This window comes from Hippoglossus stenolepis, chromosome 13 (assembly GCF_022539355.2).
Source record: "Hippoglossus stenolepis isolate QCI-W04-F060 chromosome 13, HSTE1.2, whole genome shotgun sequence".
Lineage (NCBI taxonomy): Eukaryota > Metazoa > Chordata > Actinopteri > Pleuronectiformes > Pleuronectidae > Hippoglossus > Hippoglossus stenolepis.
In genome coordinates this window covers 5,078,149-5,094,547 of record NC_061495.1, presented here as the reverse complement: position 1 = coordinate 5,094,547, position 16,399 = coordinate 5,078,149, and the positions used below count along the sequence as shown (strand labels likewise).

At 44.3% G+C, this 16,399-nt stretch overlaps 2 protein-coding genes across 7 annotated transcripts in view; one reads left to right on the top strand and one right to left on the bottom strand.

Moving 5' to 3' along the window:
- dnah7 (dynein, axonemal, heavy chain 7) overlaps window positions 1-2,790 on the top strand; it is a 69,783-nt gene extending 66,993 nt beyond the window's left edge. Inside the window, exon 65 of the mRNA XM_047342624.1 lies at window positions 2,039-2,790. Within this exon, the coding sequence (XP_047198580.1) occupies window positions 2,039-2,245 (207 nt within the window). The 3' untranslated portion in view covers window positions 2,246-2,790. The remainder of the gene's footprint in view (window positions 1-2,038) is intronic.
- Window positions 2,791-2,842: 52 nt separating this feature from the next.
- slc39a10 (solute carrier family 39 member 10) overlaps window positions 2,843-16,399 on the bottom strand; it is a 28,346-nt gene continuing 14,789 nt past the window's right edge. For 5 of the 6 annotated variants that reach the window (XM_035174556.2, XM_035174559.2, XM_035174558.2 and 2 more), the window contains 7 exons: window positions 10,554-10,729; window positions 8,992-9,156; window positions 8,774-8,882; window positions 8,375-8,677; window positions 7,712-7,792; window positions 5,674-5,864; window positions 2,843-5,171 (listed from right to left, as the gene is read on the bottom strand). In XM_035174556.2, coding sequence (XP_035030447.1) covers window positions 5,016-5,171; window positions 5,674-5,864; window positions 7,712-7,792; window positions 8,375-8,677; window positions 8,774-8,882; window positions 8,992-9,156; window positions 10,554-10,729 — 1,181 coding nt within the window. In that variant the 3' untranslated portion in view covers window positions 2,843-5,015. The other variant, XM_035174562.1, reaches the window with a different exon arrangement.

Sequence of the window (16,399 nt, the reverse complement as noted above, 5' to 3'; positions counted from 1 at the left end):
CTGGAGCAGCTCTCTCATCCGGATCCACACAAACATTTCATGTGTTCCTCCCTGATCCAAACTATATCCTTCCACCAGGTTTAATGGTAGTAAGTTCTGTAGTATTTAGTTATATAGCATCATATAATAATTCCTGGAAGTAGCCTGATAATCAGACTGAAGTCACTTCATTTAGCCCGATCCCATGTTCCGGTTGTTTATAAAGTTATACAACACATATCAGAATGTAAAGGAAAGGACACTTTAACTTAAACATCTGTTATTCCATGTCCACAAAACTAATTTTCATCAACTGCTGTTCTCAAAGTGAAAAACCATAGAAACTATATTTAAGACACATTTTTTTCCTTAAATACAAAATCCAACATTTGCTTCCGTATCAAATATTGATTCTGAGACATCTCTTGTGTTTTGATCATTTGTGGAACTGGTGCATTTTTAACGTCAGTTTATTTTATTTTTGTTTTCAACCGAAAGATCTAAAGCGCAGAGAGGAATGTGTGGGATCGCACTTTATACGTCGTTAGGATTTGCCTCATCAGTGTGGGCAGCTATTCATCCTCACTGACAGATAACTCGTGAATGGTGAAAAACACACATATTGCATAACATGTATTCTGCTCCTGTGAATCCCTTCAGCTGTAGAAAGAAAAAATTCCACTGATTCCAGCGTCGCTCAGTTTTTAATCTCCGATCTTATTTTTTTTAAATCAGAGACAAATGAGTCTCTGATGAGAAACTGAACAACAACCTCAGTGTTGTAGCTGCAGCTCCACTCAGGACGAAGCTCACAACTCCTCTTCCTCACTGAGCAGCAGCACTTGGACGCTCTGCCTGTTGGACGCCTGCATGGCTCCATCTTTCATCCTCATATTAATTAACAGTTTGACATGGTTTATAAAAGTCGACTGACAGAGTGATGGAAACACGGTGCCAGAGGTGAAGAGCGAGGGATGTTTTCCTCTTTCTTCTTCTTCTGTTCTCCCTCTTCTTCACTCTGCCTTCAAATGGTTATGAATAATGCACAAGCGTGACTTTTTTTAATATTCAAACATTTCAGGGCAAGTTATTAACAGAATCAGTTTTTGACACGACCGGAACTTAATTAAAAATGTGTTTATTATTTGTTGGGGAAAAACACAACAGTGGCTGCCGAGGCTGGCTTTGAAATGCAAATCCTCATAGAGACGCCTGTTATGGAAGTAGAAGAGGACTTTTCTGGCTGCAAATCAACAAACGCTTTTTGTTTGTTGTTGCGGTGTTTTTTTGTAAGATGTTTTTTGAGTGGCCCAGTTTATCCCTTTTGCATAAACCAAGACTTGTTAATGGTCCAAAGGGAATCTATTGTTTTAGAAGTTTATGTCCCCACAGTTACAATTTGTAAGTTAATGTCTGGAAAACAAATTGAGATGCGGGTTAGTTTCCTGCGTGTTGCTGTGTTCAAGCTTTGTGTCCCGACCAGTGGCTTGTAAATAAAGATGGACGACACGTCTCCACTTCCTCCCACTGTACTGAAAATGAAGCCAAAATATCCTGGATACCTGTGCTGCCATCGTGTGCAGGAGACGATGATTGAGTGAAGTATTGAGGTCCTGCCCATACACGCGCTCGACCAACCATGAGTCAGTTTCAGATTCAAGACTCAAGGTTCAACATATTTACTGTATTTTGACTTTTTTGTTTGGCCACTAACATGGAGGAGGTAGGGTTTATCACCATACTGCAGCCAGCCACCAGGGGGCAATCCCAATGTTTTGGCTTCACTTTAGATAGCTGTTGTGTCGTCCATCTTTATATACAGTTGTTGATCCTGACCTCTGAACGCTTTAAAACGTGCATCATCATGTATTTGTCCTGGAATCAGACTGTAAACATTGTTGAATTATTCCACCAGTTAAATATGTTTAAAGGTAAACAGCCTCTAACTGACACTGACTATTTTTCAAAGTGACTAATTGAGTACGTGAACATGGCGGCCATCATTTGACCCTGTTACCTCATGACCACCGCACTCTCTCTCTCTCTCGCTCTCTCTCAGATGTGGTTGAAGCCCATTAAGCGACAGGACGTCCCCCAGAGGATGTGTTACGTGGCGCCCGTCTACAAGACCAGTGAGCGGCGCGGCACGCTGTCCACCACGGGCCACTCCACCAACTATGTCATCTCCATGACGCTGAACTCCAGTGTGCCGGCCGAGCACTGGATCCGACGAGGGGTGGCGCTGCTCTGCCAGCTCAGCTCCTAGTGTCACACTTTGTTCACGTCACCACATCTTCTGTAGTTTCAAGTAGAAGAATTCAAATGCCACACAGGCTCTCCTGTCTGTTTAGACTGCAGAAATCTGTGTGAACACAACAGTGGCAGTTCATAATCATTAGATAACCAGGTCTGGTACTGCCAGTACTTTGTAGGAATATTACATGTATAGTACTAAACTCAGTGGTTTTTTTCAAAGATGGTTTCTGTCATTTTAAGTAGTTTTTACTCACACGGATGTTCAAGGGCTAATTTTGGTTTTGAGTTATTTGAAGCTTTAGAAATGTGATGACACATCATGATTAACAGCGGAACCTCGCTACAGCAGCTCCAGGCCCCCGATCGAAAGCTTCATGAAAAGCTTCATTTCTGGATAGTGTGACGAAGTGGAGACGTGTCGTCCAACTTTAGAAACTGTCTATGACTCAGAAAGTGGTGTTTACATGGCAGCGTCATATTCAGACTTAATAAGGGAAATATCGCAATATCTGTGTCCATGTAAACGTGTGTCTACTGTAAATCTACTGAACAGCTTGATTTGTCTCTGTAACGTTACACTGGAACAATCAGACATCAGGAAACAGGGATCTTTTCAGAGTTTAATTTCTTTCTGTGATGGGGAGAATGTACAGACAGGCAAACAGCACGGGCGTCACATTTTACATCTTATATCCACAATACTAAACAAAATACAAACAACAAAGCAAAAAAAAAAAAGTAGAAAGAAAACAAGCTGAGACTTTCATTTAATGGACAAGTTCTAGTCCAATAAACAGTGAAGACACTTTGTATTTTGGGGCATCGAGTCGGATGGGTCACATGACAGGACAGTTTGGATTCACTTTAGGAAACGACTGATGTGAACAGAGCAAATAATGAACTGGTTTCAAATTACATTCAGGTCCTGCTTTTAAAAAAATAGCACTAAACTTAAATATGAAGATGAAATAATAAAACGTCTGTAAAAGACACAGAAGATTCAGATGATGATGACGACACAGGATTTTCCTTCACCTTATTTGCTTTTAGCGAAACAAAATGGCTCCCAACACTCGCTCCACTTCACCCCAGACTACGCTTTGTGGTCTTCACACACACACACACACACACACACACACTTCATTTTTTAAAAAAGTAACACAAAGCGTGTCGACAACTTTGCAGGACAAAGAATGAAAAATAAAAAGTTGTTTGTACCGTTTCACTCGGATTCATGCTCGATTCCGTCAGAGCGATGACAACGTGACCGACGATGATCCACAGCCAGTTAAAGACGCAGGTGATGGATGTCACACAGTGACAGTGTAAATGAAAAGACGCACACACATTATCTGTGTGCTCCGGCAAAAAGCAGGAGCTAGGCTAGCTAGCTTAGCATGTGAGCCACTCGAGCAACCAATGGAATGTGAAATGGGGAAGCATGGAAAGGGGGGGGGCAGCAGCGTCAAGCACAGGCCACTGAAATCCCACACGTGGTCCAGTTTGGCACTTTAATGTATTCACGAGGAATGATCATACAAATAATAATAATAATAATAATCTTTTCTCGTGTGGTTTGACACAAGTGCAGGGAATGCTCGTTTGTTGTTCCACTGTGACATGGCGGCTGTTCTCTTTTCCCGCTCCGGCTCCGATTGTCACGACGTTTGAAGGAAACTTTCAAAGCTTTTAGTAGGAACGGAACTTTTGCTTTTAGCTGCTCAGCTACTGACACGATAAAAGACCCCGTGTACTTACAGTACGTCATCAAGTCCAGCGGTCGTGTGACAACCTCCCGCGGTGGGTAAGTGTTGGTCGCCTGAAGTAAATCAAGTAAACTACGACACTATCTGATGAACAGAACGAGGAGTTCTTCACATTCTGAATCAGCTGATTCTTGTAGAAAAAGATAAAATATAAAGTTCTAACAATGATATGTCTCCTCTGGCTACAGATTGTCAAAACTAAAGCAAAGATCTGTAAAGACTAATTTATAAAAGCTTTGGCAGCTGTTAGTTCAACTGTACAACAAAAAGGTTTATTAATCCCAAAAATATCTAATTCGGCAATTAAACATTATTCAAAAGGAAACATGGAGAAAGTTGGAGGAGAAGAAATAACACTGAGCCTGTCGGGTCATTCAGACGAACACTTCTCTAAGTTTGATGCTGCAGCTTAAAGAAAACACAGAGCTGAAGGGTTTGTTCCCGATGTGGCGGCACGCGAAGCTGAGCTCCTCGCCGCTGCGCTGCTCCAGTGGCCGGGGCTTGGCACGTGGCGTGATGACATCAACAGTTGGTAGTGATGAGAGGGACACACACCACAGATGTATGAGGACATGGGACACAGCACAGGATGCAAAAGAGACGACTACGACGACAACAAGCAACAGGTTATGATGGACCGGCGGCGAGCTGCCGGCCCGTGACAGCGGCGTCTCCGCAGCAACACGGGACCTGCACCACCTGGATTAGATTTTCTGTTAAAGATTGGGTTTCCTGGTCGGAGTGCAGCTTCGCTCTTCTTTCATCTGGTCCTTTTTTTCTTGTGCTGCACGGGGAGCAGACAGATTGGAGCTGACAGCGACGGTGGAGCAGAATGTAAACATCACTAAGCGGAGTCATGAGATGTGCGTGAACTACCGCTGGAATGGAGGCACGGTCCATGAACGAGACTCAAGCTGCATGCAAGACTGGGCAGCTACGATGCAGACAAAGCATGTGAAGGCCAAGAGGGGCGACGGTGAAACATCCAGCCCTCCCCTCCCCTCCCCCTCTACTCTACAAGAAGCCAAAATCGAAAACGATTTGGTCTTCGAAGATGGCGATGAGCAACATGATGCCGAACCCGGTCAGCATGCCCAGGTTCTGCAGCACAAAGTGTCCCATCTGGCTGCGCTTGTGTTCCTCACTGTCCCCGTGGAGCATTTCTGGCAGCTGGGAGAGAGACAATGTTAGTGGTTGGTATCAGAGACAAGCTTCGGCTACAGCCACACGACTACCTATTGGTTTGAACAGGCATCAACTCTGCTACAGATACAGCTGGTGTCAGCACTTCCTGAGTTTTAAGTTTGGAAATGCTGCTGGCTCCATTTTAGTGTGAAATCTCTGGGGCTGCGTTTTAGTCTGGACGAGCACAAACAGCCTGGGACACCAGTGTAGAAAGCAACGTGGATAATCATTTACAAGCCTTGTTACCCTGTTGTCTTTGTTAATCGCTGTGCAGTTCAATTCTACATTTCTACTTTTCGCCATTGCTGCTTCTCAAAGCTTCCTGTTAACGCCAGCACATGCACGCCCAGTGTACGTGAGCGCTCATGTGATATACGTATTTTAAAATCACCATTTTCAAACCAAAACGTTGTGGTATGGTTGTAGCCTTAGAATTAGCATCAGAGATCAGGAGAGGGAGAAGGCGTTATGCCGATTGTCAACTTACCATATCCACCAGAGCCACATAAAGGAACATGCCGGCTGTGATGGCGAAGATCCAGTTGGTGACACTGTGTGTGTACTGGCCCACGACGGTGCCAATCATCATGCCAACGTAGGCCATGAGGGCGGACAGCAGATTGTAGACGATGGCCTGCTTCACTGACATCCCGGCTTTCAGCAGCACGGCAAAGTCACCTGTCAGCCAGGACACACACACACACACATTGAAACACCATTAGAGCAATTTCCCTGTGTCCGTCTTATTTTGACATTGTCAGCCATGTCTCCAGCTTCTGTGTTTTTTACGAAATGTTTAAGCTAAAGTGTAAAGCTGCGGCAGTGACGTGGACTTTGATGCACATCACAAACTCCTCTCTGAGACGCTGTCGCACGTGATGAGGCCAACCTGTTCAAAACAAACTCTCCTCCACGCGTCTGCCACCGCTATCTGTCTTCAAGTAGGTGGAGAAAAAAACACACAGCCCAGGAGCTGCTCTTTCGAAGAAATATGTCTTTAACTCCCCCCTGATGCACTTATGATTACACATGCATGCCGTAGCCTCTCTACCCTCTTCAATCATTGCCGGGCCAAATGCGGGAAGAGGCCCAAGTCTCAGCGGAAACGCCCTGGATTTGGGAAGAAGGATGAATACTGAGAAGGGGGTGGCCTACATTTCCTGCGCCGTGTAACAAGAGGCCTCTTTTCCTCGCTAATTACCACAATGAATATATTACGGCTCCGCACTCATCCATCAATCAAAGCTGCAGAAAGAAGAGGGCGAAGTTAAGGAGAGACAGTCCGCACACATCACACTTCAATGCTCCTGTTTTTCCATCCTCTCCCCCTCTTCAACTCACTGTGACGTTTTCCTGCCTCCCGGCTCCACTCCTTCAGACACACCTGCCACCGCCTCATCTACCGCAATTAACACACACATCACCGCCAATTAGCTTCACTCTGGGTGGTTAAAGAAGCCTCATAATCATCAGCTCTGCCATCCAGCTGCCAGTCGGGGGACGGCTTTTGTGCTCAGGAGGAGACGAGAGGTGCACTTGTCAAACTGCTGACAGGCGGCCCGACGGGGGTGAAAGCATGACAACAAGCGCTCCTCAGAAATGGGCGCCGAATCAACAGAAAGTGTGAAATTACACAGAGGGAGTGAGAAAAGGGGCAGATCTTGTAAATCTTCGCATTTGCCGCCTGTGATGGGAATTGTGCTGCGGTTAATCATCTGGAAAGTCGAGGACACTGGAGTACAAATAATGATAAAAGGACAACATTTTTTAAATCAAAGCTCAGAGCAGATTAAAAACTCCTCAAAACTAAACAGACTTTGAAGCAGGTTTTTGCCGCACTCGGAAAACCCATGTTTCCCGTGATGCTGCTCGTCATCACCAGAGGGAGCAGCAGGCAAACGTAGGCTGTGATTCACCAGCTCACACTGGGCCTTAATCGACACTTCTCTATGCATCAGGCACACAAATGAGGCCTGGAAACCGCACCATGACAGGACACATCATTAGTGCCGATGTGCAATGGATGGCCCCGATGTCTGTTTCAGCACGAACTCGCCACCTCTCCCTCGCACTGTAAACACAGGCCGAGAAGCTCGAAACCAAACTGAATCAAACAGGAGCGTGCCGTCGTCGACTCTGACCGTATTGAACAGTGTGAGCCAGGTGCGGGGCATCGTCTGCACCGACACACTGACAGGCCATTTCGCTGCTGTCAGACAAAAGCCATTAATCTGGCAAAAGGAAAAAGCAGTAGTACATTTTTCCAGGGAGAAGAGAAGAGTGAGGACTATTGACAGTGCTGAGTTTCTTCACAGGTTCCAGGGGACAGAAGATCACGTGACGCTGACTGATACAAGTTTACGATAAAAAGAGAAGAAGAGCAGTTTTGGGGAAGCTGGTATTTAGACATCGATGAACGTTATCAGGCGAGTGACTGCGCAGCCTTTGCACAACAGCTTGGTTCTTGTTGAGTAGATGACGGGTGCAGCGTGTGCTGACTAAATGACTTGTTTTACTCCACTTACCAAGTTCATGAGGTAATTCATGACAGAAAACCGCCACTGATGTGCTGATGCCTCCTGTCAGGTTTGCACTGAACGCTGCACCTGAAGACACAAAGAGAAGGTGTTAAAATAATCACTACAGATTTGTAACCCCACCTTTTGCTGAGTTCAAATGATATAAGGATTGTGTAGTGACTACACAATGCGTTGTGTTGTTTTTGGTAGTCTTGCAGTCACTGGGAGTTCACTCTACATGACTGACTGGCAATGGGGGGTTACATACTACTTGATCTGTCACATGGAGAAACCCACAACTGGTCCACAAAGTAAAATCTCAAAACACAGTCCGACTGATCCTCCCACTCTTCTGTCTCTTCAGGCTGGAGGAGGTGAAACAGTTCAGCTGCACTAAGTTTGTTACCCCCGTCCGATTAAAGACATGTGCAGTGTAGAAAAATCAGGGGCCACCTCTCCACTACAAGAACCTTTACCAGCTTCAACCCGTCCCACTTTGGTCTGTGACTTGCATATCTCGTCTGCAACTGGCAAATCAGGCTGAAAATCATCTAGTGTGAACTAGGCTTTACAAAGAAAAACAAGAGCGGTATCAATCTTCTCAGCAAGACAGAAGACTATAAACTAGTAGATAAGTACAAGGGGATAAGATACAAACTCATAAATTACCTATTGCCAGGCCGTCACTGAAGTTATGCATGCCATCGCCCATTATGACCATCCAGGCGATGCTGGCTATCCCAGCGTCCTTCATCTCCTGGTCTGAGTGGCAGTTCCCCCCATGAGAGTGGCCGTGGCCGTGTCTGTGCTGCTTGGTCTTATGTCCGTCCTCCTTGGCGGGTGACGGCTCGTCCGGTTGAGGGAGTGCGGGGGCCAGCGGCGTCTTGTTAGTGGGAGAGTCGGGGGGTTGGAACTCTGTGAGCTGTGTGTCGTTGTATCCGTTGTCACAGGAGACAGCCGTGCTGTCAGGGTCTGGAGAAGGGAGACATGTTCCAGTAACAGCCACAGAGACGAAGCCCGTTTGGGCTGGAACCAGCAGTAAAGACTAAATGACTAAACTCTTCTTACCTTCGCTGAGCGGCTTCAGGTGCAGCCACTCTGCATCCGAGCGCCGATTTAGCTTGTGGTCTGACAACTTCCTGCCAATCTTTCCCTCCTCGCTTGACTTCTTCAAGACCTGTGAGCACAGATACACATTTTATGATCCATCACCTCCAGTAGTATGTGAAAGTAACTGCGAGGTTCAGCCTGGTCTATTGTCTACAGCAGGGTCATGTTCATCTTACCCGTTGGTCTTTGTAGACCTTAAACATGCCGATGCAGTGTTCAATGATGAAGAGGAGGTAGATGCCGGCCAGCGCTGTTAGCCCCTTCCACACTCCATCGAATTCTGTGAGCATATCCGTCTTGTCGCTCGTCCGAGGCTCGCTGTGGTTGTGTTGCCCTTGAGACTGAAGACAGAGGAACAGGGAACAAAGACGACTATAAGACAGAAAACTTGAATATGATTTTATTTTAGTTTTAATGAGGAGAGTGCGCAATTCAAAGTAATTGTTCCAGAGTTGGCTAGTTAGACAAAAGAACCACAGGACATCCTATACACTACACTACACACTGAAGTCCATCAGTGTGAGACTAATAAAATCAGTATGATACACACCAGGAAATCATTTGTGCTCCCAAACCTTGAGGCTGGTTTTTAACACTGCAGAAGTTCCCGAGTGTCTAATGTTTAGAGGAGTGTTCTTCCACAATCGTTAATCGAGAAAGCAATTTGACCAAAGGCAGTTTTTCTGAACTCTGGTACCCATGATGCTTCAGTCCTGTTGGCACTTTCAAGATAGGCTAGATATCCTCTGAGAGGAGGGGAAGTGAGATTATGAATAATTCTAAATATCAGGAATGTACATGAGTAAAATTGGAAGTTATGAAAATGTAGGGAATTATCTCTGTTACAGCACTTTTTGGATTTGTTTATATCACGTGTCTACAAAAAGCTTTGCATCAGAAAACTAGTGTCAAAATGTTTAACATATGTCAACAAGGAACATGTATCATCCACTCGACACTGTTTTCTGTTCTCTACGAGGCTTTTTCTCAGATGGATTAAATTTAGAGATTTCTGAAAATAAAACCTAAGGATTAAACTGCATCGAGTGAAGGCCGTCTTCAAATCTAAAAACACAGCTTTGACAACACCACCTTTATCAGGAGGACGTCTGGTTCTTTCAAAGAAAAGAATCTATTTGTCTTTTTCTGTTGAACGATGCTTTTGGAAGCCAAAGCAGGACAACGATTTTATCTCTCTACTCAGACAGATCAAATTCCTGATGCCTCTTACCCCTGAGAGAAAGAAGACAGAATAAAAGCGTGTAATAAGCAGTGTGGGTGAAGCAGGCGATGGCTGATAGCCACTGAAATATAAGATGTGACATTCAGTGCTTTTAAACTTGAAAGAAAAAGCTTTATTTCTTCGGACGATTCCTGAATTCTATTAACTGATAACTATTAAACTTTGATTTACACACATTTAAACTTTATTTGAAAACTGTATTTTAAGCTTTCAGAAGTCAAAGTCAAGGACCTTTCTTGTAAAAAACAAAAGATTTATACATACCAGCCCTAATTTTTGTCACATTTAACTTTATATTTAAAATGTTTTTCAAACTAAAACAATCTCTGTTCACGAAACTGTTTTGGCTCCATATCAGTTTTAATTCCCGTCCATACTAACACTTAAAAACGCGTATCACTCGTTGTACACTATGTGCAGGTGTAAACAAGAATTGTCACAGATTGCTGAATTTTTTATCTATTGTATATATAGTTGTGTTGTGGCTGTACTCACATGGGGGAGCAGGTGAAGCAGAGCGTCGCCACTGAGCGTTCCCACTGCCAGCGCCACCAGGAAGGTGAGCAGGAACTTGAAGCAGCCTTGGTTGATGATGGGCACGAGCACCACGCCCAGCAGAGACAGCAGGCTGATGATGGTGATGGACACAAAGCCCCAGACCCAGACCATCACTGGGGAAAGAATAAAGGATAAAGAAGAATATTTACTATTTAACAGGGGGAGTTACAGGCTGTTTTCTTTCTTCACAGTCTCCAAAGTGTTTGCTCGTTGCTGGAACTGTTGGGTTTCTCTATAATTGTGTAAGGTCTCGACCTTGAGATAATGAAAGTAGTGATTTAATCAAAAACTCTCACCGTTTTAGTCAGACAACTCCACTGTTTAGAATAAAGACGACACCAACAGCCGCAGCTTGATCGTTCCTCTGCTTGCTAAACGTATTTTTTCCTTTACTGTTCACACGTGAAGAAAACTATGCATCTGTGTGTCCTTGTGATGACACATGACGCCGACGGGAAGAGACACGAAGTGACATTTCAGCAGAATCCCGCTCGTCTCATTTTTCATTCAAGGCCGCAGACACGAGACGTGAAGCAGAAGAGAAGAAATCAGAAAGGTACACTATCATTTAAACTGTCAGTTCGACTGTCGGGCCCGCGACGCGTTTCAAAACAGCGCCAGAGAGAAAAAAGTTTTGGATCCTTTCGTCACAGAGGACAAAATGCTTAATGTAGTATGAAATTCAATGTTACAGCAGAGCTGCTGGTGTGTTTGCTGAAGTGATGCCGGGTCCTTCACCGCTGACATTCAGCTATACTGTGGGACACCTACTGACTAAAACACAGCGTGCATGTAATTCACATCTTACAGGCAATTGACTTCTGTTTCTGGAGCATGTCACAACACACTCAACTCTGTAAATATAACACTGAACACTGTGTCAAACATTTGATCCCCACAGATGTAGCAGTTAGTTTTGTTTTTTGGAGTCAAAAAGGGTTTGGAATATCTCACCGGAGCCCGTGTGCTTCATTATTGAAGATCCAGGCTGTGACTGGCAGCTGATTTGGGATTATAAAACTAAATTACATAGATATATTCTACCATTACTAGCAATACCTCTATCATTACAGTTGTAGTTGATGCTACCTTCATCTCTGTTAGAAATTCTCTTTTGTATAAATACTTTAAACATTGATACAACTCCCCATTTATGTCTTTTTCTATGAACGTAAATATTGTTATTTTGTTGATGTGCTGCTACATCTATTGCACTTCTATCGGTCCTGGGAGAAAGATCCTGCAGAAGCTGCTCTCTTTGACGTTTCTATGGTTTTTTTATCCCAATTAAAAGGTTTTTTTGTAGTTTTTAAATCACTCGAGTTGAAGGTTAAGGGCATTGATTTAATGTATTTCACAATTATTTTCCCAACTTGTCGACATAATAAAAACTACTTAGCACTAACAGAGCTTCACAGAAACAAAATGACAAGAGCTAACACTTAGCCAGAGGGAATAATACCTAATAACAATAAAAGAAAAGACATTGGCAGACACACATCCACCCCAGGTGGTGTCGCTTGTGAAGAGATGATCTGTCTCCTGCCTGACAGAGCGGCCTTTAGAGAGACTGAATCAAGCTGTTTCTGTCCCATAACCCAGCTGTAGGGTTTAAAACAACAACACAGAAAACAGTCTCAGCAGTCAGGAAGCAGGAGGCTGGAGTTCCTCCTGGTCCCGGGGAAATGTTTAAAATTAGGAGGTTTAAGCACTGATTACACAATCGCTTGTCTGAAGCTTTTGGGAGGCTTGATCCCCGAAACCTTGTTACATGTGTCGTCTGAAACGGAAATCAGGAGGCGTTACATGTTTTAAAGTTGTGTATCTCTTCTCATTTATACAGGCCTTTTCTCTATTTTGTCTTCATGTAGTTGCTGTTGGGGCGATTCCGTCTTACAGAGCAGTACAGAGTACAGAATTCATGAACCTGATGAACTATGGGAATTTAAACCATATGTCACAACATTTTAACATCACGGACATCTTTCACATGGCCCATTGTTTATTACTCAGCGAACCAGGTGGGAGCTCCCTGCCTGCAGAACAAATGCAAGCACAAGCAGGGGCTGTTTGAGTGCGAGCGCAGGGTTTTGAGTGAAAGCATTAAATCTGTCAGGTCGTTTCTCCAGTTTGAAAAACACAGGAGTCATTGACATCCATCCAAGCTGTGATGTGTTGTTATATAACTATGTGAGATTTAGTATTTGTAAATGTTGTTCTGTGCATTTGCCTTACTACTAATACATGTTTAATCCTGGTGGTGGTAAAACTGAGTTAAGAGTGTTTATCTCTGTTTAAAAGAACCTTTGCTGTAAGATTAAAGGTTTACGTGACAAACTCCACGTGACAAACTCCACGAGTCTGTTGAGTGCAAGTTGATTGCGTGTCTGTGTTCTGGTGAGAGAGAGTCATCGTGACGAAGGGCAAAGTGGACGAGCCAAATTCATTTCCTCATCACAGTTTGAAGTACCTTTAACAACTTTCACTTTCTCCTTTTACCGTTAAAATCATTTTCATGGCACCTCACAAAAGTAAAGATGCAACAGCTGACTGCTTTCTTATTTGTCGCATCAAGTGGAACGCTGTCTAACCCTGAGAGGCGACTCTATCAGACAGACAGTACATCAGGTCCTTCACAGCGGCGCAGCTCATCTACTGCTCTGTCTCATTACCTTTATGCAGTCAGGCTTTTCTGTGGGTGGGTGTGTGTGTGTGTGGATGGGAAGGCGGGCAGGGGGTTGCGGCGCGAAGATAGAATGCAGTGATCAGGGAACAGAAGAGTGGCGAAGAAGACCCGCTGGTCTGTGTCGTCTCTCCAATTACGCATTTCCTTTGAGCCACGGCAAAAAAAAAAGGGCCCCGGGTGTCGCTTATAGGCTCTCCTAATTGGCACAGCGTAAAAAAAAGAGAGGGGTGTGGGGTCCAGAAGGAAAACAACTGCAAATATTCCGAGCTCCCACATCGATGCCGGCAGGAGTTAAACGAGAGGTAGCTCAGCCGCGTGTGGCAGCGTCTGTGGTAGAGTCTTGGTGCACCAATGCAGAGAATCCAGCGCCTTTAGTTTTCCACTAATGAGGAGTCATTGCTGCCCTTTTGACTTGTTCGTGCTGTCTTCCTCGTGGTCATTACCATTTTTATGACTGCTTTCAGCGGTGGCACGCTGCCGCCTGAGTCACGTGCGATGCAGGTGTCTCCTGAGGGTCGTGCGTGTTCAATAATTAAGGTTTTAACAGGGCCTACATTTGGGGAATTCTTCCTATCTCACAGTTGGACTGCGGCACCTCCTGCTCCGACAGTGTGACTCCAACCCAAGTGCAAAACTATAACACATTTGCAGCGAGGATGATTTTTATGTCTTGAACAGAAAAGGTGCATTCTTCCTCTATTAAAAATGGATTCAGGTTGTGCTGAAAATCTCATGACCCCACACTTGCCATGTTGTCCATTGTTTACAGTGACAGCTCCACAGCTTCTTAGCCACTTTGCATAACTTAAATGAAAACTAAAATCCAATTACACTGCAGGTGTAATAACGATTTAACAATGCAGCAAGTGCAGCACGGTCAGATTGATTATGACACAGGTTCTCAATGAATTTTCACTGCAGGTGTGGAATGGTTTACACACAGAACCATAACACTCAAATCCTGCAGGCCCCCAAGATTTCCAGCCTGTTCTATGGTTGTGTGAGCTGATTTGATTTGTAGCGAGCTTTTATGGCCTTTGCGAACTTTATTTCATGACCTGTAGCTCATTAACTTTAAAACACTGTGATTTTATAATTTGCACTCTCATAAACCTGCAAACACTGTGAGGTCCCAGAGCAGCCTTTAACACTGACCTTCCTTCTTTACAGCTTATAGTTCATGTCTGGGTTTTCTCTGTGAGTCAGAGACGTGCAGAGCCAACAGAGAGGAAAAGAGATCGTTGGGGGGGGTTAGGGGTCGTCTTTTTCCACAACATAAGTGACTTGTGTGAAAAGTTATTTTCCAATTTCCGAATGGTTAGCACACGAGAGAGCAACTTGCTCACTGCTGGATAACACAACAACAAGGGCACATATTGTCACAGAGGGTGAATGATTGATAGAGTGAATGGTTCTTATTCAGTGTCTATCACACGACAGACACCTCGCTCTCCTCATGGGTGACCCACGACGCATGCACATTAGTGCGACTTCACCACACTGTTCACTGCCTGGCTCATCTCCTGCTGAGTTGGCCAGTAGCTATATGCATAATGCTCATTATATTACCAGAACCGAGAGCCATGCTGGTTTTTCCTTCAAGCTGAATGCATTAAAATGCAGTTTACCTTGAAGATCATACAGAAAACGTGGATGAGTAGAAGAGTGATCCACTGTGTCGATCAACGTGTGTATGGGTAAGTCACTTAGTCACAGACCACTCCTTTGGAAGACTGGTTACTTTCTATAGAGGATATGTACAAAGCAGAATTTCCTGAAAAACCAGATGTGGGGTTTGAGAAACCCTTGTGGGTTGAAAGAAACGTGACTGTGACTGAGATATTTCTGTAGTGCGGTTGCTTACTTTGATAAAGTGTTATCAAGATGAAAGAGCACGGTTCATAACAACAGAAAAAGTTATAGGGCCGTGCGAATAGTCTTGTCTGACTGTAAACCTCTAAAGACTGCCTCTCCTTCATTCCCTCATGTTTCCTGTTTGTCCCCAGTTGTCTTCGTCTGTGTCTAGCTTCTTTCAGACATGCACTGAACTCTGGAAATCCTCCGCAGTTTCTCAGCAGGAGCTGCATGTGTGAACACGAATGTCTGAGGGAGAGCCTCCGGAATTTCTGTGGACTTTCTACCCCTGGGTTGTGTGTGCACTTGGTGAGGCCTTCCAGATCCCTGCTACTGCCAAATGCTGATCAACTCATAGACTCAAGAAAGCAGCTACAGTATTAAAACGCCAGCTCTTCATTCCACTGGTTGGCAGCTCCATCCGTTCACTCCAGACTAACTACCATTCACCTGTTTTGCAGGTTCTCCTCAACCTGACTGTGACCTGCCTCGCCCACCTTTTTGTTACATCTACAACATCCAATCCGAGAGCAGTATTCAGCCAGCCATGACACCTGACCACCACTAACCCTTGGACTTGTACTGAGCTGTCCACGCATCTCTCCCGGAACGCCAGACTTAGTATCAACCATTCCCCCTAGTAACCAATTCTCAAACTGAAAATTATTCAAGCTTCCAGTCTCACATTAGCAGACATCAGAAATGATTCTTTCTTCATCTATAAATGAAAGTTAAATAACTGATTATGGTGTTGAAATACAAAATCGCTGGAGACTAGTCAGAAACAATCGGTTATTTGTATCAGTGGGTCTCAGATGTGCTGTAAAACTTGCACGGACTTTTAATCAACTTATTTTTGAAACTTATATCTGTGTTAAAAATGATTCTCTGAGAATTCACTGCCGCTCTGGATAATAGAAAATGGGGGAGAAAAGTAATCCTCACCCACAGAGGGACCGTCTTACGCATGTAGTGAAAATGAAATGAAATGAGAAAAGATGGAGACAACAACACTGAGAATTGCCCGGGGAGGATTGGTCACAGTTTTTGATTCACCTCCATTATTATCAACTATAAAATCTGGCTTGATTAGTTCAAATAAACCTTCAATTGTGCAGGTCTGCTACTCCTCCCTAGAGGACCTCCAGGTTACACATCCTGATAACATCACTGTATCACAACACCACAACGGTTTATGGTGAAGTCCTTGTGGTTTCCCGCTCATGAAGACATTTGTTTCCTC